At 38.4% G+C, this 24834-nt stretch overlaps 1 protein-coding gene across 3 annotated transcripts in view; it reads right to left on the bottom strand.

Annotated features, from left to right (window-relative positions):
• DIP2B (disco interacting protein 2 homolog B) overlaps positions 1-24834 on the bottom strand; it is a 232474-nt gene that overhangs the window by 54953 nt on the left and 152687 nt on the right. The window contains exons 4-10 of one of the 3 annotated variants that reach the window (XM_060024760.1): positions 22429-22554; positions 11897-12109; positions 8989-9144; positions 8397-8516; positions 4592-4789; positions 3050-3141; positions 1234-1344 (exon numbers count right to left, since the gene is read on the bottom strand). In XM_060024760.1, coding sequence (XP_059880743.1) covers positions 1234-1344; positions 3050-3141; positions 4592-4789; positions 8397-8516; positions 8989-9144; positions 11897-12109; positions 22429-22554 — 1016 coding nt within the window. The remainder of the gene's footprint in view (positions 1-1233; positions 1345-3049; positions 3142-4591; positions 4790-8396; positions 8517-8988; positions 9145-11896; positions 12110-22428; positions 22555-24834) is intronic. The other 2 variants (XM_060024761.1, XM_060024762.1) reach the window with 2 other exon arrangements.

Raw genomic sequence — 24834 nt, 5'->3', positions numbered from 1 at the left:
TGAATGGACGGTTATAACCAGGTCCACATACTCCTTATTATTCTATTTTAAAGGGGGTAGATTTAAGCCTTACAGCAATAGCTGAGGAAGAAACCAAAAGAGATAGCCTAAAGCATTTCCATTAAAATTTCATCTTAAAAGTATCATTATGAAGCCACATAAACATTGCCAACTTAATAATTTAAGAACAACCCTATGATTTCCTGACCAATCTAAAGATACTATACCCATCAACCAGAGTTTCAGGGATGCTACCCAGTTTTTTATTCCTTTCAGAAAATAATTTTTTTCTTATAAATCCATAGTCTCTACCATATTTGTCTTCACCATCAACTCCCAATAATAAACTGCACAAGAAAATTAGGGTCAAACAGCTCATGGAGAAATCATTCAGTTAAACTTTGACATCTGCCACATATGCTTATTTTAGTAGGACGGATGTGTGGTCAAAGTAAATTCTGTACCCCAGAGTAGTAACACAACATCACTGCATCGCCCTTCGACTTAATGGAGGCCCTAGATGTTATGATACAGTTAAGGGAAATCCCTTCACAGAAAGGTTTCACCTATTGTAAATGTGGCTTATCTATAGTCTCTGAAGCAAGAGTGGTATTTCTTTTTTTAAGATTTTTTTTGATGTGGACCATTTTTAAAGTCTTTATTGAATTTGTTACAATATCGCTTCTGTTTTATGTTTTGTTTTTTTGGCCCCAAGGCATGTGGGACCTTGGCTCCCCGACCAGGGATCAAACCCACACCCCCTACACTGGAAGGCAAAACCTTAACCAGTGCACCACCAGGGAAGTCCCGAGAGTGGTATTTTTTTTGTTGTTGTTGGCTGTACCACGTGGCTTGTGGGTTCCTCGACCAGGGATTGAACCCGGGTCCACGGCACTGAAAGCCCGAGTCTTAACCACTGGACCGCCAGGGAATTCCCGAGTGGTACTCTTTATAAATGCTAATCGTTGAAAAGTCAAGTATGTCCCCATAACTTTTACGTGATATATAACACTAGAAAAATTCTATCTCGGTTGAAAACAGGTTATTTTCATGAAACTTATAAATATTCATAAATAAATTTTCTACAACTTTCATGTTTTTATAAAGTGAAGCTAAGTACTTAAGAAAGTGGTCAGACTATTTTTTAATGTTGTAACTGAGTCAACTGATCCAAGAACCCAATGCCTGCCATGTCGCATCAGGCTACCCTTCTCTTAAATTTAGCAATGTTACCTTTCTGGTAAGAGGTACCTCTATAGGCACTGGAATCACTTCGGCCAGGAGACATCCATAAAAAGCCACCATAAACATGACTGGATCATTGTTGGGGTAAACCAGGGCTACCTATAATACATAATGACATTCAATACAGAGGAATAAGAGGAGACTAACGCTTTCAATGCCACTAAGTGATAGATTTATATATGACATTTAGCATGGACACAATACATCAAACCATTTAATGGCCTAAAGAAAATTAACTTATTCAGAAGGATGCACACATCTAAAAAGATCTCTGTCATTCCCATGATTATACTAGGCACAATTCGGGGACTATAATGCAATTCAGCATCATCACCATAAGAATTTTTCATTTAATTCTATTGGTGATTTAGCAGTAAACAACCCACCTTCAGTAGTAAGTTAATTACTTAGAAAACCTAAGGCAATTTACTTTAGTGCAGGGCTAAAGCAATAAAATTAATGTGATGGATCTCTCTAGACAGACTAACGTATTAAAGAATAAGCCTTATATCTCTCAGAGAGAACCTACAAGCATTGACGGACTCAATTACCACCTTAGGGCAAACCTAAGGTTTCTTACTTTTTAACAGATTCATTGCATTAATCCTTATACTCACTTAACCAACAATGCAAGTATACTAGCAAGAAGGCATTTGGTAGTAGGTATAAGCAATACTGGCAGAAACCATTATGAATATAAAGTTAATTCATTTACAAAAGATAAACAGTGAAACCTCCATAATATGTTCAAACCTGTGATCTCACCTGTAATGCATCAGAGATAACTGACCCTTCCTAATTTCCTCAAGGAATGCAAAAACACAGAAGTCACGATTGTTGTGGAGTTTGTTCCTTGGCTTGGATATTCACAGATTAACATTTGAAACTTAATTATGTCATTGGACTTTTGTTTCTCCCTTTCTTTCTCTCACTTAAACATTCTCTTAACTTACTCCCAAGATAAGTTCAGTTCTGAACCTTCTAGAGTTCTAAAAAAAATACTAAAGGCACAAGACATTTAAACAACCCATTTCCTTTCTGCACACAAGTGTCCATGTTGTTAGGAAGACACGAAATTACCTTCTTAGGGTTCAGTGAAGATTATGATACACTCACAAGTCATACTTAAAAGTAAAAGCCATACTTTAGATGCCCTTTGCCAAAATGCAGAAGTATTAATATCTTTAAAAGGCTAGTTTAGGAAATTTTGTAATCATGAGCCTACTAAAATGAATTCTGTTGTGTATGTAGCTGGTGTTTCATTTTACAAGCCCAAATGAAAAGTAATATTTGATGATAAGAAGTAATTTTATTTAGAAAGTGAATAAAACCTTTAAATATTGAAAAAAATTTTAATGTCACCTCTAATTTAAAAAGAAATTAATGATGTCAATTTGTTTCTTCTTAGAAGTAACATAAGTCTCCCTCCCTGTCCACAAAAAACCCCAGAATATTGTTTTGAAAGTTTTATGGGGCATTTTTCAAAGAAAAAAATCAAAGAGTAAACTTGATTGCTATTTTTGTTGTCTAAATATTGAAATATTTATTTACAGAAAGATTTAGGTTTCTCTTTATTTTCATTAGTAAAGAGACACGTGAATATCCTTCAAACTATAAATGCAAGAATTATAACCTGCGTTGGAACCAAACCATTTTCATTTTCTAAGAGTAAGAGTTATATAAATTGTGCTGTTGTACATTAAAAATTCAGAATGTGCATGCTAGAAAACAATAAGCATCACCTCCCTAAAACAAACAAAAAACCCCCCAAAAAACCAAACAAACAAACAAAAAAACCAATTACCCTGTCTCCAGGTTTTAACACAGGTTCATTTTTGGTCCCCAGTTTATTAAGCAGTGTGTAGGCCAACTTTAAACTTCTGCTCCACAACTTTCCTGGAAAAAGAAAACAGTCATATAGAAAAACACAGGCCTACTTCAGCAAGAGGGCATTCAGTTCATCAGCACACCAAAGGAGATAACGGCCACTAGCAAATGATACATTAGACAAGCATCACCCTCAACACACAGAGAGGCCCTCCGCCACAAAAACTGCTTCACAGTCACTCTAGTTTACGAAAGCCAGTGCTGCCTTCAAGCAAAAATGAAACATCACCGAAAGCTCACTCTGATTTAGATAATATTTCAAATTCTTCTCTGAAGTAATCTGAATATCTTTAGAAATAATCTGATGTGAGCTGATCAGATTTAAAGGGAAGGAAACAAGTTTTTATCACAGGACTGAAAATCAGAAGACAGCTTCTTTCTAAGCTTTTTCTGAAGAAACACTTACACATATGATACTGGATACCTGAAGTAAGTGCAAAGCAAAAGTACGCCTCAAATGACTGAGCATTCCATACCACTGTATTTCAGTGAAAACAGACAATAAAATGGAAATTAACTATATGAAACATGTGGATATAGTCAAAGATGTTAAATAAACATGTAAAGATTTGGCTAGCTGACTGCTTTCTTAAAGGGTACATGGATGAGATTAATGTACAGCTTCTGAAATGAATGCTAAAAACAATTTTAGGGGGAAAAGCCTATTGCTCCCCTCTTCCGGCTCCTTTCCCCGACCACCCTTAGAAATTCTTATTTTAGATTATGAAGAAAGTAAAATCATTTTATTTTGCGAAGATATGTTAGTTTTACACACAACTTGTTCAGAGGGGCATTGAAGATGGAAACTCATGTCAATCTGTACAATTCTTTAAATAAAAACTATTTCTCTAAAGTATTCTATATGGAGATCTATGGACAATGTATACCACTTGTGAAGGTTGAAAAAGGAATCTGTCTGAATAAACTAGTACAAAATCTCACAGCCCAAGTTGAATCCATTCTTCTTGTTATTTAAAAAAAGAAATAATAAAAATAAAGTTATTTAAAAAATTTGTAAAACAAAACTAAATGGAAAACTACTGATTCTTTGTTCATTATAGAATTTTGTGCCTATTACATGCAAGAGGCAGGATGAAGTAAATGACAAAGATCTAAAAAGTAACCAATTTCAATTTTTAGATAAAACCACCTGATTTTTACCATATGCCATTAATCCTGCCCAAATGTCTTCCTAAAATCCTCTCCTAATGTTTAAACATCAGTGGATCTAAAAAGTCTCTTTCTTCTTTTAAATATCAGCTGGCTTGCAACAGTCCCTTTAGCAAAAGAAAATATTGGCAACAGCTATACTTAGAACTTAGGATCCTATTAAAATAATTTAAAAGATCTAGTGAAACACAATGACCGGTAACTGCTAAATAGCAAGATAAAAACATTACCCATGATAATCTGAAGAACTATTAGGAGAAAAGGAAGGAACTGGACTCCTGAAACTCACCATAAGTAAGAGTGTAAATTGGTTTCCCTGTTACGTCCAGTGCAGTCAGACAGGGGCATTTTGCCTGAGTGGTGCCCCAGCGCTGCAGGGCAGACTCAAGAGCAGGAGGCCAGTTACAGATGACTCCTAGTGGCTCTCCCTTCACAGGGGTCATCTGCCGTCCCTCAGGCTTGGGTTGGTTGGGGTCTGGCTGAGGTACTGTACCAAAACAACCCCAACAGGTTATGAAAATAAGATCTGAAGTAAGTACAAATACCAAGTAACACAACTTAGGTCTCTAATCTCAAGTATATTTCCCCTTTCCCTTTATCTTTATCTGGCTTGAACTCACCCTGAGAAAATAAAGGACGTCATTAGAAATAGTAATCCACAAACTGGGCCTTAATTCATTTTCCCACATAATCGTAAAATCATATTTAATATATTTTACACAACAAATCCTGACTCTGACAAAGCAAATGCCTGAACGTTCAAAAAAACACAAAGCATACATTTCTGTTTAGCAATTTTACAATTTTTAGTAAGCTTGTTTTTAGACCTTTAGTTTGTGTCCAATGTTAGAAAGCCAGGTTCCACCTCACCAGGTTATGTTTAATGATAAAGCATTGAACTATGAATCAGAAAACCCAAGCTTACATTCACTTTTTACTAGTGTGACCTGAGGCAATAGGAGTTACCCCAGCCTCAATTGTCCTCATCTATAAAATGGGGATACAACAGGGTCATATTGGACTCAGGCAGACAATGGGCATGAATGACAACGTTCCTTCCATGTCTCTATACCTCTGTGCACATCGCATATGGCCAATCCCTTTGCCTCCTGGTGAACTTGCACTCATCCTTGTCGGGATGCAGCTCTAATGGTACCTCCCCTGGGAAGCCGCCCGGGGCCATTCCTTCCTTAGTGCTTCCACACTGTGTGCTAGTGCACCCTTATTAAAGTACTGAGGATGCTCAAGAGCATCTACTACTCTATAATTTTTTCTCCCCCTTTGAGAGCTCTTTTTTTTTTTTTCAATATTTATTTATTTATTTGGCTGCTCTGGGTCTTAGTTGCGGCACACAGGATCTTCGTTGCGGCACGTGGGCTCTTTAGGTGCGGTGTGCGAACCCTTAGTTGCGACATGTGGGATCTAGTTCCCTAACCAGGGATCGAACCCAGGCCCCCTGCATTGGAAGCGTGGAGTTTTAACCACTGGACCACCAGCAAAGTCCCTTGACTGAGAGCTTTTTGAGAGAAGACATGGTTCATATTCCTCTTATTGCCTAGAGTGCCTAATACATAATGGTTGCTCAATCAATGTTAATTAAATTGAACTGAACTTGGGGGACAAAAAAGAAAAGCACCAGGATCATTAACATGGGCAATTCCAGAAACTGGAGGTGACTAATATTTCATATTCTTTCATATAGACAAAACTTAAGTCCTCTTAATTTTCTACAATAAACAAGTATTATTCAAACATTAAAAAGCAAAAAAAAAAATCCTGTATTTTCATAGCAGGAAAGATAATTTACATATGGAACAAAAGGCCAAGTATTCACTGAGTGCCAATTATGTGCACAAGATGTGATAAACATTGAGAAGATAAACGCTGCACATATCATTCTTTGAACAAACATTTATTGCTTCTAATAATGCCGGGTACAAGGAATACAGGGTCCATGCCCTCTAGGAGTATCCAGACAGTGGGGACACACTCATACACAGAGCTAAGTAAACATGACCAGTGCATGACAGAGACAGGTACAGAGAGGGCAGAAGAGGGCCATGCCACCCAGCTTAGGGGATGGGGTCTCCCACCTGGAGGAGGTAATGCCTGAGCTGAGTCTTAAAGGGAGGGGAAGGGTAGGGATTAGCGAGGTGAGTAGGAGATGAGAGAAGCATTATAGAAGAGAGAACAGATGGAACGAGCAGCAAGTATTAGAAGGGCAAATGAAATGTGAAATAAATTTTATCTTACAGCTCAATTTAATGACAGGTTGGGGAAACTTACTTAAAATGTCATTCATTTTTCTACTGATACAAAACTAACAGTTTCTCTTCCCAACTCACTGCCCTAGGTAAATAACATTTGCATATTCTCAGACCCTAAACCACTGGATTAAGTATAAAAATAAACATGGGTGATTCTAAATAAATAGTTTTCTTTTTATGGACAGATTGTATATATGGTAGGCATAGTTCTGGTCATAAAAGTCCGTACATTATTGCCATCCATTAGGCCTCAATGCAGACCCTGGGGCACACTCTTCCAGACTTCCAAAGACATATAGGTATTTTTCTTTTCCAAAGGTAATTGTCATTCAAATAAAAAAATGCTGCCTATTTAAAATTAGTGGAAAGCTGTTAGCTCTATTCTAATTGAGCTCAAGTACGAATATTGCTCAAGTATAACTCTATTAAACCTTGACCTTCACTTGCCTAGTCAATACACAGTACTAAAAAGACTGAAGAGGATATTACTGGCACAGACACCCTGAAAATATCAGTCCATCAAGAAAGATGACCATAGTTCAATGAGTTTAGTGACTCCTAAAGAAACAGAAATTCATCTTAACCTCATACGTCAGGTTGCTTGTTGCTTCCTGCTGTACAAAGTGGGCTAAGACTGGATCTGGTCTACCAACATGCCTAGTTCCATTAAGGTTTGCCTACTCTTAGCCTCAGGACGTAAAAATGGACTGCAAAACTACCAAGACTTAGTTCTTTGGATGAAAGCTTTTGTTAGATAGAACTATCAAATGGCCACCCTCATTCCATCTATGCCGCCATATGGTCCCCTCCCAATCCTTCTATTAAATTCCAGACATCATATTATTTTATCCCTAAATATTTTTAAAATTATTGAATGAATAAATCACTTATCACTTCCTCTAGGGAGCCTTCCCTAACCACACAGATGAAATGGAGTTCTTCCCTTCTCCAAACTGCCTGTACCAGTTGATACATGCATATTGACTAAACTCAGCTTTCACCTACAGTATATGTTTTGTCTAAACTGTAAACAACAACATGAAGGAAGAAGGAAGTGACTGTACTTTCGTGAACCTATTTCACCATCTACCACGTTAAAGCAGATACATATATGTGTTGACTGGCTGATTTAACAAGACGACTGGGTTATATTAGAAAAGAATGGGCAGGACTTCCCTGGTGGTGCAGTAGTTAAGAATCTGCCTGCCAATGCAGGGGACACAGGTTCAATCCCTGGTCCGGGAAGATCCCACATGCCTTGGAGCAACTAAGCCTGTGCACCACAACTACTGAGCCTGTGCTCTAGAGCCCGCGAGCCGCAACTACTGAGCCCGCATGCTGCAACTACTAAAGCCTGCGCGCTTAGAACCCATACTCCACAACAAGAGATGCCACCACAATGAGAAGCCTGTGCACTGCAACGAAGAGTAGTCCCTGCTCGCCGCAGCTAGAGAAAGCCTGCGTGCAGCAACTAAGACCCAACACAGCCAAAAAAAAAAAAAAAAAAAAGAATGGGCAAACTTTTGAGATCGAATTTGACACTCCAGTTCTAGGATAATGCCAAATATAAACAATTTTTAAAATTATGTGTTTGTTCCTAATTTCAAAGAGCATATTTCTGTGTTCCATAGTTATCTCTTTGTTTTTCTCTCCCCTCCCTCTCTCTTTACTTTTCATCTCAGATTTAAAATATAAAGAGCAGAAAGCTATCAACTCTTTCAACCAAAAACGATGCCTTGTTCATCCTTAAATCCTATAATACCTAACATGTAGCAACTGCTTACGAAATTTCTAAGGAATATACATGTTTGTTAATATTACCACTACCTTCCACTATTTCTTCAGAGTCATCCACAAAAAATTCTTTTAAGGGAGGCCTTTTGGGTCGTTTCAGAGTGTTGAGAAGCTGCTGGATTTTTGTGGATACTCTGCTACTGACAGGAACACCTATAAGGGAAAAAATGGTAAGTTAAAATTAATTGATTTTAGGGATATTTCAGTTCCTCAATTCTCTTAGGAGCTTTTATTTCTAATGATGTTTGGCCTTTGTCCACAGTCTCATTCTATTTCAACTGGGCCAAATACGTACATTATCATTTTTATGACAACAGAGAAAAAATATGCTATTATTAATACTGTTTAAATATTTCATCTAACATCCCTTTTCTCTCATAGCATTCTTTTCTTTTTCCATACTTTTTGTTCAGAGTATCTTTTTGAAAGTATAGACAAAGTGTGAACAAGTGTTAGTGCTGCTACAGTGCAGACGTTGAAAAGAGGGAGCTCAAGATGATCCGTGTGAGTAGGTCAATCGCAGTACAGTTCTGCCACTGCTGGACATCAGGCAGTGCTGTTTATAATTTGAATTTTTTCTGTTTAACTAATATGCCCTATTTAGCTATCAAACAGAGATGCCTACCATCAGCTGTATCCATGAGGCTGGACCTGTTGGATCCTTTGTGCATGCCTTTAACTATCCCCGATGGGGGTAGATCAATATTTGCTGGGCGTATTGAGGAAGATGATGACGAAGAAGAGGTAGTTGTAGTGACGTCAGGGGGAGCAGAGAAATTCTCTAAGAGGGAAGAAACCAAGATTTAGAATTATATTACATTAGCAATAAAAATAAGAATCTTTAAATCTTTTTTTTTTTGGTTTGTTTTTTAAGAAGAAAGAAAACTACATAAATGGCACACTAGCTCCAATAAAACCACCTTTAAAATCACATTTTACTAGCAAGATATAATGAGAGAGGAAGAGGTTAAGCCAGGGCATATCAGCTTTCTAAAATTATTACTCTTGAGAACTTGAGCAGCCTTAGTAAGATAAAATCGCATATCAAATATTTCTCAAAAATGCTGTTTCCTACACAGAAAGTCTGGTAGAAATCCAATGTTATAAAAATAACCATAATAAAATAAAAATTGCAAGTGACTTCAAAATGAAATCAAAGTATGATCATTATGGCTACTAACAGTCTAGTCTTCTGAGCATTTCTTCATGTTTACGTTGGTTTATCTATGTTTCTTCTTTCACTGAAGACAGAAATTGTGTCTTGGGAGTCAGATCGCTCAAGTTCCCAAATGAAGAAAACCAGATAAAATCCACTTTTAATTTTTATAAAATAACCAATAGGTTACTTGGATTTACTTGACAGAAAAGGTTCTTCCCTTGCTCTAAGCACGATTAAACAGTGTTGTTATATTCTGCTTCATGTAGGGATTCTTACTATAAAGAAATAATGATATAGTTGGAAGAGAGCCATTCAACAGGGATGTGTTACAAAAAACTTAGAAGAAGAAAACGAAAATTAGAGGAAGCAAAGTATACAATTCGTAAGAATAATGAAAGGCCACTCATAACTATGGAAAAGGGAAAAAGCATAATATAAACAATTTCTAAAATCAATTTGGGAGTAAGCTTTCCATGCCCCAAAAGTCTATAATTACTAGTTTAATATTTTTTAAAGCTTTAAATATTTTGCACAAGTATATTGCAGTATATTCTTTCTGTAGGATAATGTGATAACAAAGCTTTAAAAATAGACATTTTTATTTGACCCAGCAATTCCACTTATAGGAATACATCCTAAGAGGAAATAATCAAACAAATGCACAAAGTTGTGTGTTCGAGGATGTTCATTCCGGTTTCATAATAGCAAAAAACTGGATACTACTTAAATGTCCAAAATAGGGAAATGGCTAAAATAAGCTAGGGCACAGCCATACAGTTGCATATTTTGAAACCATAAAAAAAAAGTATAATTCTATATTAATGATATAAAAGATGTCTGTGATACACTGCTAATAAAAGGTTATGAACATTATATTTAGTACAATTTCACTTCTGTAAAAACAAAAACAAAACCTTACATATTTATATGCAAATAAGGTCTAGAAGGATATACGTGAAAGTGATAACACTGAAGTGTTACCCATAGAAGTGGGTTTGTAGATTATTTTTCCTTTTATCTGTACTTTCAAATTTTTCTTTTAGAAACATGAATTACTTCTGTTAGAGCAGACATCCGAAAGGCAATAATGTGGGATAAAATGGTTCCTGTGAGTACCTGAACCAATAACTTTTCACAGAGTGGAAGCAATATGAGCTATGAAGTCAGATGAAATCATCTTGTTAACAAAAATTCAGGTAAAGTTAACTGGGTATCAGGAAAATATTTTTAACAAGTGAAACTGCTCTCTTTTAGACAATGTGGGAATAAAACCTGACCCCACCATGGCTCTGTTGCTTACGCTCCCAATAGAAGAGGTGGTGAGCACGCTCATCCGTAGCTGCTTTGGGAGGTTCAGTCAATTAAGGGCACAGCTAAGAGTGCAGGACAAGCCATCAGTTGCTGGCACTTGGCCTTTTAATGTAGGCAAGCATACCCTCAAGGTAGCTATTTTCTTTCAAAATTATAGGCTTAAATTGAAAGGTTTCCAAGTTATTCTTTTCAGAAATCAATGAATAGAATAAAGATATATATAAGGTGAAACAGGAAGGTCACTGATATAAAAATTAAGACACCAAAATGCAAGTGGATTGTTAAAAAACAAGGAAAAGTATCACAGACACACGATGTTCATATACATCACTTAGTGCCATGTGTACCAACTAATTAAGCAAAAGCAGAGCTCTGAACTGTATCTTTATCTGCAGATGTCACAGACTCTTAGAACACACACACACACACACACACACACACACACACACACACACACACACACACACACACACAAAGCAGAGCCAAGCGAAAGCTATACTCCATAGAGGAGCACTGGCAGCAGGTAGCAGCTCACAGAGTACCAACGTTCTCAGCCCGCACACTCCGTTGTAGCAATAGCACAGCAGCAACGACAATAAATCCAGTCTTTATGCTAAAGACAAAAGGGTCTTATTGATATTGTCTTAGTTCAGAATTTGCTCAGGTTTAATTTTTTTGTGTTTGAGAGAATGTAGACAACAATCCTGGGAAAATCTAATACATGACATCTTTTAACACCTTTTACTTGATGGAATATTCTCCAATAGGGATAAACCACACTAAGACTGGTGTTATATCTTGCAGCTTGAGTATTGCTTATAGAAATAGCTATGGCTTCAGGTGGGCAATAAATACTATGTACCAATAATGCAGACGCTCTCTATCATTGCAAGTGTAATTAATGCTCGAGTTTCCTTCTTTGCCTCATTAACTGTCATGTTCTTTCTGATTCTATTTTTTTTAGGCCACCCTGAAAAACCTAGTAGAAATCATAACCTATTTCCTGGATACTGGGAGCCAAATGGAACATAATTTGGGCTTCTCGGGTAGATCCAGCTCCTACCTATTCGAGTATTGGCAAATACATCAGCTAGAGACCCACTGGTTCCTTTGACCTCTCCATGGGACAGCGTAGAAGATGCGGATGAAGAAGTGGACGATCCCTGAATTGAACGGTTGATCCAGGACTCAGCGTTCTGTAAGCTCTGTTGCAAGGCAGCAGAGAGCGCAGCTTGGCGTCTCAGAGAGCCCTCATCCTCAGAGGCCGAAGACGTGTCTGTGTGGAATTAGAAAAAAAGAAGTTCTCGATCCTGCCTAGAACAGAGGGCTTTCAGATCTTTCTCATCGATCACACATTCAATTTTGACAGCAGCAAAAAACATTTATATTCTTAAGGTAGATTAATATGTAAAGTTTCTTGAGAATCTCAAGGAAAGGTTTATGAACCAAAGTCTGCAAAAATAAAGCAGCCAAAATCTAGAGGTAATTTTAAGCTATTTTAAAAAACCCATTTTAGAACATTTAAACTTCACTGTTTTTCTGTTCTGAGCTTAAATCAGTATCTGAATTCTTCTGGCTTATCTTCTTATGTTCAAATAACCCTGAAGTGCCTCTATATCTTCTTCAGTCTCTTTATTAGAGAACCTTGTGATAGGCTGCTATACTGATTTTCGTAAGTACTTAGTAATTAGTGTCTACTTAAAAGAAAATGATCTTGATGGGAAATATAAACACTTATTTTTGGTAACAACAACTAAAGTGCCAAACACTGAACTAGGTGTTGAGGAACTGACTTATTCTTATGTGGAATAAGAAACAGTGCTCAGCCTGGAGGCATTCATGGTTTTAGTGGAAAAGCTAGCTGGTCACAGGGCACAGGTGAGCTCTCCAAACGTGACTGGAGAGGTCACAGATCTGTATTTCTCTCCTTGATTCCCAGTCAGAGAACTGTGAGAAATTCACTGACGTCTGTATTTAGACTGGCTCTGACTTCAGGAAAATAAGGTCTAAATTAGAAAAGCATGTTGAAAAAAAGAAAAAAAAAAGAAAAATTCAACCAAATATAGGATAGCCAAGGGAAGCAGAAGTCAGGAATTTATTCCAGGGCTCTGAGCTTACGAGTCGTACAAGTTAGAGTGGCATTTAGTCTGATGTCAGATAAACCCTTCTAAATGATTTTGAGGGTTATAATCTATGGCCTGTGGATTGAATTTCATTCAATTTTTTTAAAAGTAAATATTCTGTGGTTTGTCCTGCTGAACTCTTTCCTCTAACTCAGGTGAAACTGTGGGTCCAGATTCTATTACTTTGGTTCAGAGAGCCAAACAGATAACTAACAGGGCTAGAACACTGCTAAAACCTGACAATGGAAATTCGAACAAAAGACTAATTTAATCTAGAAGTCAAATTGCGCAGATCCGGAGTAAGAAAGTTAGAATAATGACTACATCCTTGCTTCCTGCTCTGAACTACCTCTGACTCATTCTCTCATACTGAAGGAGATCTGAGGCCCAAAACTTACTTATTTACTTACTTATTTATTTATTACAATGTACTACTTAGCTACATAATGTGTGCTGGGAACTGTCAGGTTCTGGGGATTCTGAGATGTATGAATTCTTCTGAGACAGTAAATGCCCTAAGAAGGCTTACCATCTAATAAAGGAGATACACAACTCCTCAGACTATTTCATACGAATATAACAGATGCTAGGAAATGGGGTGAGCAAAGGGTTTCACAGGAGGGGCACCAATCTCAGTCAGGGATCTGAAGTACTTCTATGTAAATGGAGCACACTTTGAGGAGGTAAGGAAGGGCAAAAGATGAGGCTGGAGAGGTAAACAGTGACCAGACTCCAAAGGGATAAAGCGATGAGGTTCTTCAAAAGGAAAAGAGATTTATAATTAAACAGAGGGTGATTAAAGGAAAATACAGAGAAAGAAAAGTAACAGAATCTGTAACCTTTTACTTAAGGAAAACATTTTTGCATAATCTCCAAGAAAATATTCTAACATTTCATCTGTACCTTGGGAGGCAGAGATTTCAGTCTTTGCAAATATGCTTAAAAAAAAAAAAAAGTACATGTGGGAGGAATAGGACAGGTGAATCTGACCCTAAGAATAAAGTATTTTCGGGGTGATACCTCTCAGGATCCCACAACCTCCACTGTATTTGCAGGCTGTCTTTACTGAATCAATTATTGTAATCTGTGTTAAGTCTAAAATCAGAATAACTCAATTTTAAAAAGATAGTAAAACCAGTATTTTCATGATTAGGTTTATGGAAAATTGGCTTCATTATGTTCCTATATTGGATCAACATGTAATTAGGTATATTGTTTCAATTCAATTACCTCATTTGCCTGCCAGTCCTCCTCAGAGTGTTTAGTGACTACAACTGTGGGGAGGCTTAGTGTAGTGGAAAAAACATGGCTTTGGTGTCCTCCTTCCATTTGAACTCTGGGGTCCACCACTTACTAGCTATGTGACTTGGGGACAAAATTACCCATCTGAGAAGGTTGTTTGCTTGTTTGTCCATTCAACAAATACTCTAAGTACTACACTAGTTGGTAGGAATAAAATGGTAAGCAAGAAGACACAGTCCCTACTCTAACAGGACTTAGTCTTAAAGGAGTTCGAGGCAGGCACCCAAGGAAGTGAGACCTCAACCAGGGTGGAATGGTAAGCAGGAATTACTTATGAGAGGAGAGAGGAGAGTCAGGTAGAGGGAACAGCATGTAAGAAACCTGGGAGGGGACAGGAAACAAAGCACATTTGTGGATCTGGAAGAAATGAGACCAGCTGAAGCACAGGATGCAAAGCTGGTACTGACGAGAGATGAGGCTGGACGAGTAGACAGCACTGGGTTGCTAAGGGCCACATAAATCAGCTGAGGAAACTCGCCTCTGTGCTAATTGCTGTGTGAGACCACGAAATGAGACAAGCTACAGAAAGCACCAGCAGTGCCAGCATACAGCAGGTGGCCAATAAACATCAAGTCCCCTTCTGCCCTGAAAAACCCACCCTATGTTACCTCACAGACACAAAACTGTGGCTGTGAAATGCTTACAACTGATCACATGTTAAGATCACACAAAATGTAAGCACTGCTCTAGGACTATGTCTTTTTAAAGATAAAAACAAGCTCCCTTAAATATTCATACATTTATTTGGTACCTTTTTTTTTTAAAGTAACTGTCGCCCATGAAATTGTTATGGATTAGCAGAAAATTGGGCAAGATTAAATGAATATTAATAGAAATAAAGCTATCATTTTCCCACTGATTCTGCTCTGGTTGAACATGAACTCACAACTCTTTTTTTTTTTTTTGCGGTACACAGGCTTCTCACTGCTGTGGCCTCTCCCGTCGTGGAGCACAGGCTCTGGACGCGCAGGCTCAGCGGCCATGGCTCACGGGCCCAGCTGCTCCGCGGCATGTGGGATCTTCCCAGACCAGGGCACGAACCCGTGTCCCCTGCATCGGCAGGCGGACTCTCAACCACTGCGCCACCAGGGAAGCCCAGGAACTCACAACTCTTATCCATCATAACTAAAGCCCTTGCCTAACTTCCTGTATATTATGAATATAATAGGTCTACACAACAGAAAACTATTTTGGAAACACAGTTTGACCTTCAGGTTATAACTGATGTGATTTTAACACAGTATCATTTAATAGTGATCACCAGAAGCCTAAAATCCATTTATAACCAATTAGGAAACATATAAACAATTAGTTTGTGGACTTTAAGGGAAGAAAAGTCCTGAATTTATTTACTAACTGCTGTAGCACTCCTTAGCCATTTGTGGAAATGACTCCCTTATTCTTGGTAGAAAATATATCTATTATATCTAAAAATGTTTATCTTAAAATTTTAAATACCTACCATATTATCTTTCCATCCCACTCCTGGGTATCTACCCAAGAGAAATGAAAGCATATATCTATCTGTACAAGGACTTCTACATGAATGCTCATAGGTGCTTTATTTGTAATAGCTAAAAATGGGAAACAACTCAAATGTCCATCAACAACTGAAAGGATAAACAAATTGTGGCATATCTTTATGATGGAACACTACTCAGCAATAAAAAGGAATGAACTACTGATACACACAACAACATGGATGAATCTCAATGTAATTGTGCTGAGTTAAGGAAGTCAGACCTTCCACCCACCGAAAAGAAGAACAACTGTGTGATTCTATTTATACAAAAACATGAAATTCTAGAAAATGCAAACCAATGTATAGTGACAGAAAAAACAGCTCAGTGGTTAGTTACCTCATGGGGAGGGGGAGAGTTGAGATTACAAGGGAATTATGAGGAAACTTCTGGGGGGGTGATAGATATGTTCATTACCTTAATTGTGGTGATGGTTTCACAGCTTTGCTATGTCAAACACAGCAAAGTATATGCTTCAGATATGTGCAACTTATTGTATGTCGATCATACTTCAACAAATCTGATTTTCATAGGTTTGTAGGGGTGAAAAAGATGCCTTGGTGAGAGGATGGTAACATCTGAAGGTTAGTCTACACAAGCTGAGGGTATGGTGCAAGGTGCAAAAGTTCCTGGAAAGACAGCGCTTGCCACTGGGTTCTGACAGCTGATACCCAAACTAGGCCCAGATACCAGCTTAGAGCAGCAGGTAAGTCAAGATTCACTGAAAGAAAGACCTCATCCTAACAACTATTCCAAAATATGCCACATACACTAGGCCAGAAAATGGGAGCTTCAAAGAACAAATAAAGGAAACAACCATTAACCATTGTACAGTTAGTGTACAATACTCTGGAGCCCATGAAAAGAAATTTTTGTGTGTGTTTGGGGTTGGCAGGTGGGAAGGGGTGGTATCAGGCAGGAAAGTGTCATGTTCGCTTGCGTTGGTGGGTCAGGGGAATTAAGGACTTCCAGAACCTTCAAGAGAGGCAAAGGAAGTTTCCATGTAGGCAAAGATAGAGTTTGAAGCTTAGGAGGGAAAAGCTTTAGAGACCCAAGAAGGGGCAGTCCGGGAGTAAAAGCATATATGGAAGAGAAGATTGAAAGGTTAGTTTGGGAAGCAGTCCATTCTGAATTTACGTTGGGCTACAAATTCTGAACAGATTAATCTAGCACTAAACTCAACAAGGGTGAGTACTGATTCACCAGACAAGGCTTAGGGAGATGTTCAGAGCTACTCAAGAGATTTTCCAGCATCCCACAGTAACCTGTGTGGACAGAGAGCTGGCTGGGGCTGAAAATCACTATGTAGAGCCTAATCAGCAGAGGCCCATGCATTGCCCGACCATTAACATCCAAACGGGGATACTTACGAGGGAGGAGCACTGACTAGTAATAATTACTCCGGGCTCACTCTACCTATAAGAGATCTCCACTGTTTTTCTAGGTATTGTCCCAGGTCTATGAAAAAACATCTCACAAAATGAACTAATATTACAATTAATATTGGGGTGAGAAGAGAGGTGTTTTTTTTTTTTTTAACTTATTACCTACTTGAAAAGTTAGACCAAACATGCAGCAATTGTTAGAGCTCCAAAATTACCAGAAAACATTTACTTGACAGTATGGCAGAATGCGAGGCAATATGCCAAGTGGGAGAATAGGCTTTTAAAATCAGGCTGCTTTGAATTCCAATCTTAGCTCTGCCCCACTGATAGCTGTTGGGCAAATCAGTTCTTACGGGTCTTAACTCTACTGTTTGCTGTTGTTGTTCTTTTTCTATTGATTCTCTTTCATGGTGGATCTTAAAGAAAGAAAAAAAAAAGAAAAGAAAAAGAAAGAAAATTCAGTGGATCTTCGTCTGTGGGGATCGTAAGTCCCTGAATTGATGCTGTATCCTTCCAGAAACCATTTGCGCCCCGGGTTATCATCAGCCTAGGACCACTTTCTAACATTAGTTCTTACCAGGCAGGCCACTGAAATTCAATTCTTGTACCTACTAACCACAAATTGTTAGGGAAGGTCCCTGACCCCATCATTCTAAGGCCAGGCAACAGGCAAGCTTTCTCGACAAGGTCTTCTTTTGCTGGCAGGTTAATTTTTTCTAGTTCCCCCTTCTGCTAAAGATGTGAGTCCCTCTTGGGGTCTCAGTTCCAGCTTCCAACCTTACACAGGTCCAAGGTTTTATATTTTTTACCCTTATAGTAATTAAAATTTAGGCCCCTTGTTTACTGTCTCCCCTCTCCCTGGGCAGCCAAAGTCAGCTCCATCTCATCACACTGATTTTCAGTGATCGTTCTCTTCCTCTTGCTCCTGTGTGTATTTAAAAGGAAGCTGGTTATATTCTATCTAGCATTTCGAAAGAGAAATTTTCTTTCCTCTCTTTCTAGGAGAGAACTTTCAGGTTATCTAACTGACTACATAGCTAGAAACAGTTGTCGGAGCAAGTTACTGAGTCTCTTTAAATCTGTTTTCTCATCCGTAAAATGGTACAGAGAATTGTTGAGAGAACAAATGATAAAAAATATATATGTTAAGCACTTAGCCCTTTGAGCAGTACACAGAGGTACTCAAGAAATGGTAACTATGAAATTACTTTTCTTGGAAAACCTTAAATTTTACAATAACCTATTGAAATAAACAAATTCAATCTGATAGAGTGGGTTTTTATTGTGCTTTGGCTTAAAGAATATTGAATACTAATCGTCCAAGTAATTACGGAGCTTTGCTCATAACCCATACCAATAATGAAAGTATGTTATTAAAAGATCCAACTCTATTAATTAGACCACGTTTATAGAGGTCTGATTAGCCATCTCTGTTTACTTTGTGGTTCTGAATAAAATTAGAATATTCTGGGGAAACTCTCCAAGTTGGTAACCATCTATTATGTGTTTTGGACTATAAGCTCTCAGAAGGCAATAGCTATTCAATTTGCTTGGAATAATACCCATTCCAGGACCACGCATACAGGAGTATCTTTTAAGTAAAAAAGGACTTTCCAAACCTGACACTTTAGTAGAGAAAAAAGAAAATCAAGAAAGAAGCCTGACACATAATTGCTGAATGACCTGGGGCAAATCACTTAGTGACTAGAAGGTTGTTTGTTTCCTCATCTCTAAAGAAATCTGGACTTCACAATTCTCAGAGTAGTTGGTTATGAGGAACAAATGAGGCAGCGCAGCCACTGGTATATGGAAGTCCCTTACATAGTGTAATCCTATAAAGCATTATTAAAGTGTGTTAAAAGTATAACAATATCCCAGTCTGTTCATGGGCATCATTTTCACATATAGAAATGCAGAGGTAAATCTCTCTTTTGTCCGGCCCTATGAATTACTACTATAGGCACTTTCAAGCGGAGACCTGTGGACACAGACCTCTACATTTTAAGCTTCATTTTATGCAAGTCAGTCAAAATACCTTACTGTGTTTTGGGGTCATTACGTGGTCTATTTGTTCATCTGTGTACCCTCAGAACGCAGTGTAGGGTAAGTCCACACGGGTGCAGAAAAAGCTTAGAGGAGAAAAAATATATGCTGTAGTTTTTGCATTGTGTTTATCTGTATGAATGAGTAATAGTGCTACACAAAGAACCCCTACACAGAAAGAGCTGAGGTAATTGCCTCATGACATTAGTAAATGGTTTCAGCACATAAAGGGAACTGGATGGCAGTAATTCAAGCAGTCTAAAAGACTATGTAAGAGGCCACAGGCACTAAAAGAACCATAGATTGCTACCAACTTGGAGAATTTAAATTTTCCAATCCACAAGACAGAAAGCAGTGCACATATCAATAAGCAAATTTTAGGCTGATTGACATTTTATTGTTTGAGAAGGATTTATGAACAAAAGACAAATGATTTCTCATGCTGTTTACCATATTTTCCAGACTATATGATACTACGAATAAAGCCAAGACTTATGACATAGTTTACTCCTTAAATCCTTTTTGTTAAATCTCTCCAAAAACAGCTCTAAATTTTCATCAGTTCAGTAATTCCGATAGTTATGTGTTGGGTGCCTCCCAAAGAAGCCGACTGGCCAGCGTGCTCTAGCAGGTATCCCAGAAACTAGGTTCACCTGGCACAGCACGTGCAGAGTAAGGGCTCTGACTGGAAACATGTTTTGTGATGTGTGTGGTGTGGCTTCTCAGTGCGCAAAGGACAACACAACTAAAATACTGTGAAATTTGAGGTTAATTTTGCTCTGCAAGACTGGCACAACTTTTCTAGAAAGAAAATCACAGCAAGGTCACCTTTATAGCTGCCTAGAAAATCAGTCTATAACCAGCAGTAATTAATGTCAATTCTCCTCTTCCTCCCCACCCCTTGAGCGCAGCTTCAGCGTTTCCTCTAAACTTCAGGGTTTGGGGGGCTATCAGAGTAAATATGCAAGAGGAAACCTACCTGCCATCCCTGGGTTAGGCTGTAACAGGTTCTGGGAGATAGCGATAAAGGGTTAAAGTGCAACAGCCAAGTCTCTAACCGGTGGTTCTCAGATGCTTGGAGAGAATGGAATCCAAATCCTAACCCATGAAGAGCAAATTCTATCCCCCCACGTGAAAGGTGCTAACGGAAGCCTTATGATACAGTCCTTCCCACACATTCCCTCACACTGGAACACAGGGTTTGTCCCAGACACGTGCGTTATTGTTGAACAAAAGCATCAAGATCCAGCTCTATGTGGGGGCCACGTTAGAAACCGCTATGTGGGATACTCTCAATGCTCATGCTGGGAGAGAATTCCTCTTCTATCTGACAACACTGATGTCTCTAAGAGCATATTAACATCTCTCATGTACTATTCAGAGCTCCCGGAAGAGGACATAAATGGATAGGAAACCTCTTTATTTCTCTGCTCTGCTGAATAAAAGGTCTTAGGAGAGAGGATTGAATCTTTACAATCATGAAATTATTAAAACCACAAGGTGATCAAGAAAATGATGCCACATCTTTAAGGCTGCAGACAGAGGAGAACATTACTGTTTAGAAATACAGAGGCCTGTGGTGAATTCCAAAGGACTATAGTCTCATTCAGCAATGAATAGCCGTGATTTAGAGTTGGTAAATTCCCCTCAGGCAATGACTTTTGTAAGGGGATAGAAAAGGTTTCCATTCCTTCCGAGCATTCTTAAGATCCTTTGCTGCGCTCTCACATTTCACCCGAGGCCATGGGAGCAGACTATTTACTGTGAAACTGCATTTCTTTAGTACAGTTCTGGAGAGGACTGTTTCTAAGAACTCCCAGTCACATTGATCCCTACCCTTTGCCATTTACTACAACTGAACCCTCAGCTGCGCTGCAGCAGAATCTGCCAGGAAGGAATAGCTACGAAACTGAGAGCCCCCTTTGTCCACGAGGACCCAACTGGTGCTGTACTAATGCGGAAGGGAAGCCATCCAAGATTCTGAATGAGTGGGCTGGAAGTATGCACCACTATAGACACAGAATGTCTCATTGTGATGGTCTGCAAGAGGTATCCTGTGTTACGTTTTGAGAAACACTTGAAGCCACAGAGCTATTTCTCTTTTGAACATATTGACACCACAGATGTAAAGAAAAAAAAGCACACACAGTTAATGAGCCCACAGCACACCCAAATGCTCTGAGAAGTTAGCCAAAACCTAGTAGAAGACTATTAATATAAACCCAGGCCAGGGAATAGGATCAGCGTGAACAGCTCAACCTGACGGCTGTGAATCAAAGTCAACCACAACAAATGTAACCTTCCTGGGAATCTCCCCCAAAAGACAGGGTAAGTCGCTGAGACCAAAACAGTACAGGAAACATTTTTCCCCGAAGATTTCATTACCAGTAACATGACGGTAGCGAGACAGACACTACACTGAGGCTGTGAAATACATTTACTATGTTTAGTCTCAGAGGCCTACATCGAGATTCTGTCTGTGATTTCATCTCACAATTTTTTTAAAGCTTTGGGAAAGATTCTGAATAGAAAAGACAACTTGAAGTTGTTCCAGTTGCTCCTCAAATATGAATTTATGGGGGTGGGGGGTAAGGCTTCCAAGCCTAGGGGATGGGGATGGGCCTCTTGGTTCCCGCTGATCTCCTGATCCTATTATAGAAAGTGGATTCTTAAAAACATACACAAAATACATTAACGCATATAAACACACTTACATACGTCTTCCAGATTTATTATAACTTTGCATGACTTCTCTCTCTCATGACACAAAAAAATTTTGTCCCAAGACCACACATTCCTGTGATTGTTGCAGAGAAAAAGCATCTGATTTAGGAGTATAAATTTGTTAAAGACATATATGACTCTGGGTCATATTTTGGGTGTCAATGAGAATAACTATTATATTTAACTACAGAAGGATATTTCTTAGACCCTAAGCTTTGGCTTTATTTATTTATGACTACATGAGTTTGGAGATTACAGCAAGGAAATGCTGAAAACTCAGAAGGAAATTTTTTTAAAAAATAGCTTTACTCTTGAGGCCTCTCTTTGTGTGTGGTTTATGATGCAACAATCAAAACCTGTCACCTTCAGTGTGTACTCTCATACACCTCTGATGACAGGAGAGGAGTTCTGGCTCCTGCCTCAGAAAAGAAAAAGCAGAAGTCATTTGAGAAACAGCGAAGTAGTAACTGTCAGACAGAAAGCTTCTGATAAACCTACCGGGAGGTGTGCAGGCATCCGCGGGAGACTGGACAAATGTGGACCGCCTTTTGGTTGGCATGGGCAAAGCCATTTTCTGTTCTTTATGCTTTGCCAGCGCAGCTTGAACTGCTTCTGTGTGGATATCTGAAAGATTAAACATTTGCATTTATTAGGTCCTGGTTCTCAAAGTGTTTACTTCTGTGAGCTGAACTATCACTGCCTCAATCGTTAAAAAGGGATGTTTAAGTGAGTTTTATTTATCATTTGCGTTATAACAAAAATGAATATGAAAAAGAGACAAAAGAAGTAGTCAAGGATAATTTACAGGGGAGGAAAATGAAGCCGAGAATGATAATGAGACTGCTTAACACAGCAGAGAAGGAGCTGATGGAGATGGGGGTGGGGGTGGAGAGAAAGGAAAAGTCTAACGCGGATCTGGGCCCGGTGGGGACCCGACCTCTGAACGGAATGCGTGCTGTGCAGGTGCCTACAGGACACTCTCTGTTCTTCAAATTTAGGATTTGCTTAGCTGTCTGAAAGGGGTTGAGACTCCTCAGTTCTGTACCACAGGAAGAGAAGGGCTGATTTTGATCTAGAAAATATAAGGGCTGATGGTACTTGTTTGCCACTCTGGCCACGAAAGAATTCAGCTCTCCACCTGAATGTCTAATAGGAATCGCAAAATAGCATACCCAGGCAGAACTCCTGATTCTCCACTCCCATCCCAAAACTCAATCTACACTTGTACAAAATAGGATCATACTATACACAGTATTTTGTACTGTGCTTTGATTTTCTAACTCTTATAAAATCCTACTGAGGTAGATAACATCTGAGGTGGCTTCCTGGATCACAATGATTTCCTATTCTCAACGAATGGGCCCAATCTACATAAGCAAATGACCTTTAAAGGCCTGTCCCTTGTAAGAGCTGGACCAATCGGATTGTTTTGGGGAGAGGGGGGAATTGAAACTCTGAATCAAGAAACCACAGCTCCCAGAGTGGAGTCACTTGAATGGCAGTGCCCTAGAAAGCAAGAAAGTTCTTGAACTTCAAGGTTGAGATCCCCAGAGCTGTCTCTCCTTCCTGGAGATTTCTCAGCTGTTCCTTTGCTTCTATAAACTACCCCAGCCATTTAAGCTAGACTGAGTTATCCTATTTCATGCAACCCAAAAACCTTCACTAACATAACTAGAAACATCTTTCTATGTAAATGCAGGTCTACAATATAATTTTAAAGGGCTGTGTAGTATTTCACTGTATAAATGTGCCATGATTTATTTAAATAACTGTGTTTCCAAATTTTTGCTACTATTCATACAACTATCCACAAGAATAATTCAGTATTTTCATTTTAGCACATATGTCTAATCCTATTTCTTTAGGATTAATTCCAACAACTGCTGAAACGTATTTCCTAAGAAGGAGGATTTTTTTCTTATATAGCCACAGTGCATTTATCAAAATCCAGAAATTCAAAATTGATACAAACTATTATCTAACCCACAACCCATATTCCAACTTAGTCAACTGTCCCAATAATGTCATCTACAATTTTCCCCCTTTTTTCCTGATCCGGGACACTATACAGAATCACACATTACATTTAGTTGTCATGTCTCTTTATCATCCTATAATCTGTAACAGTTTCTCAACTTTTATCTTGTATTACCTTGACATTTGTGTACAGACTAGTTACACTGTAGAATGTCCTTTAATTTTGGTTTGTTGATATTTCCTCAGAATTGGATTTAGGTTATGCATTTTTGCAGGAATACCACAGAAGTAATGTATCTTCCTGAAACAAGATATCAAGATGCATCTGCCCTGCTACTGGTAATAATGACTTTACTTAGTTAAGATGGTGTCTGCTAAATTAATCTACTGTAAGTTACTATTCTTTCCTTTGTGTAATTAATAAATAATTTATGAGTGAATACTTTTGAGACTATGTAAATGTTACATACTTCCTTAAACATTCACCCACTAGTTTCAGCATCCATTGATAATTCTTGGCTGAATCAATTATTATAATGGTTACAAAATGGTAGTTTCATAACTCCAACATTCCTTCTGTATTTATTAGTTGGTATTCTCTTCTAAGAAAAAGCTTTCCTTTCTCCACTATTTATTTATTTATATCACCATTTATTTATTTATATTTGGACCTATCAATTCTCATTTTATTCCATGACTAGTCTGTTACTATCGTTACTTATTTTGATGCTCACATATCCCAGCTTTGGCCAAAAGAAGCCCCTTCAAACCACTTCTTATATCCTTTTGATGTATTCTGGTCACTTTGAATGTTCTTTGTTTTGTGGTACAAGATGATCCATGCTCATCTGGTATGTTCCCTGCTCCAGCACTGGAATTATACATTTCTCCAAGGAGCTCTGGCTCCTCTTAGTGAAGAATGGTATT

The sequence above is a fragment of the Delphinus delphis genome, chromosome 11 (assembly GCF_949987515.2).
Source record: "Delphinus delphis chromosome 11, mDelDel1.2, whole genome shotgun sequence".
Taxonomy (NCBI): Eukaryota; Metazoa; Chordata; class Mammalia; order Artiodactyla; family Delphinidae; genus Delphinus; species Delphinus delphis.
The sequence above is the reverse complement of the archived record's forward strand: the minus strand, read 5'-3'. Positions and strand labels throughout refer to the sequence as shown.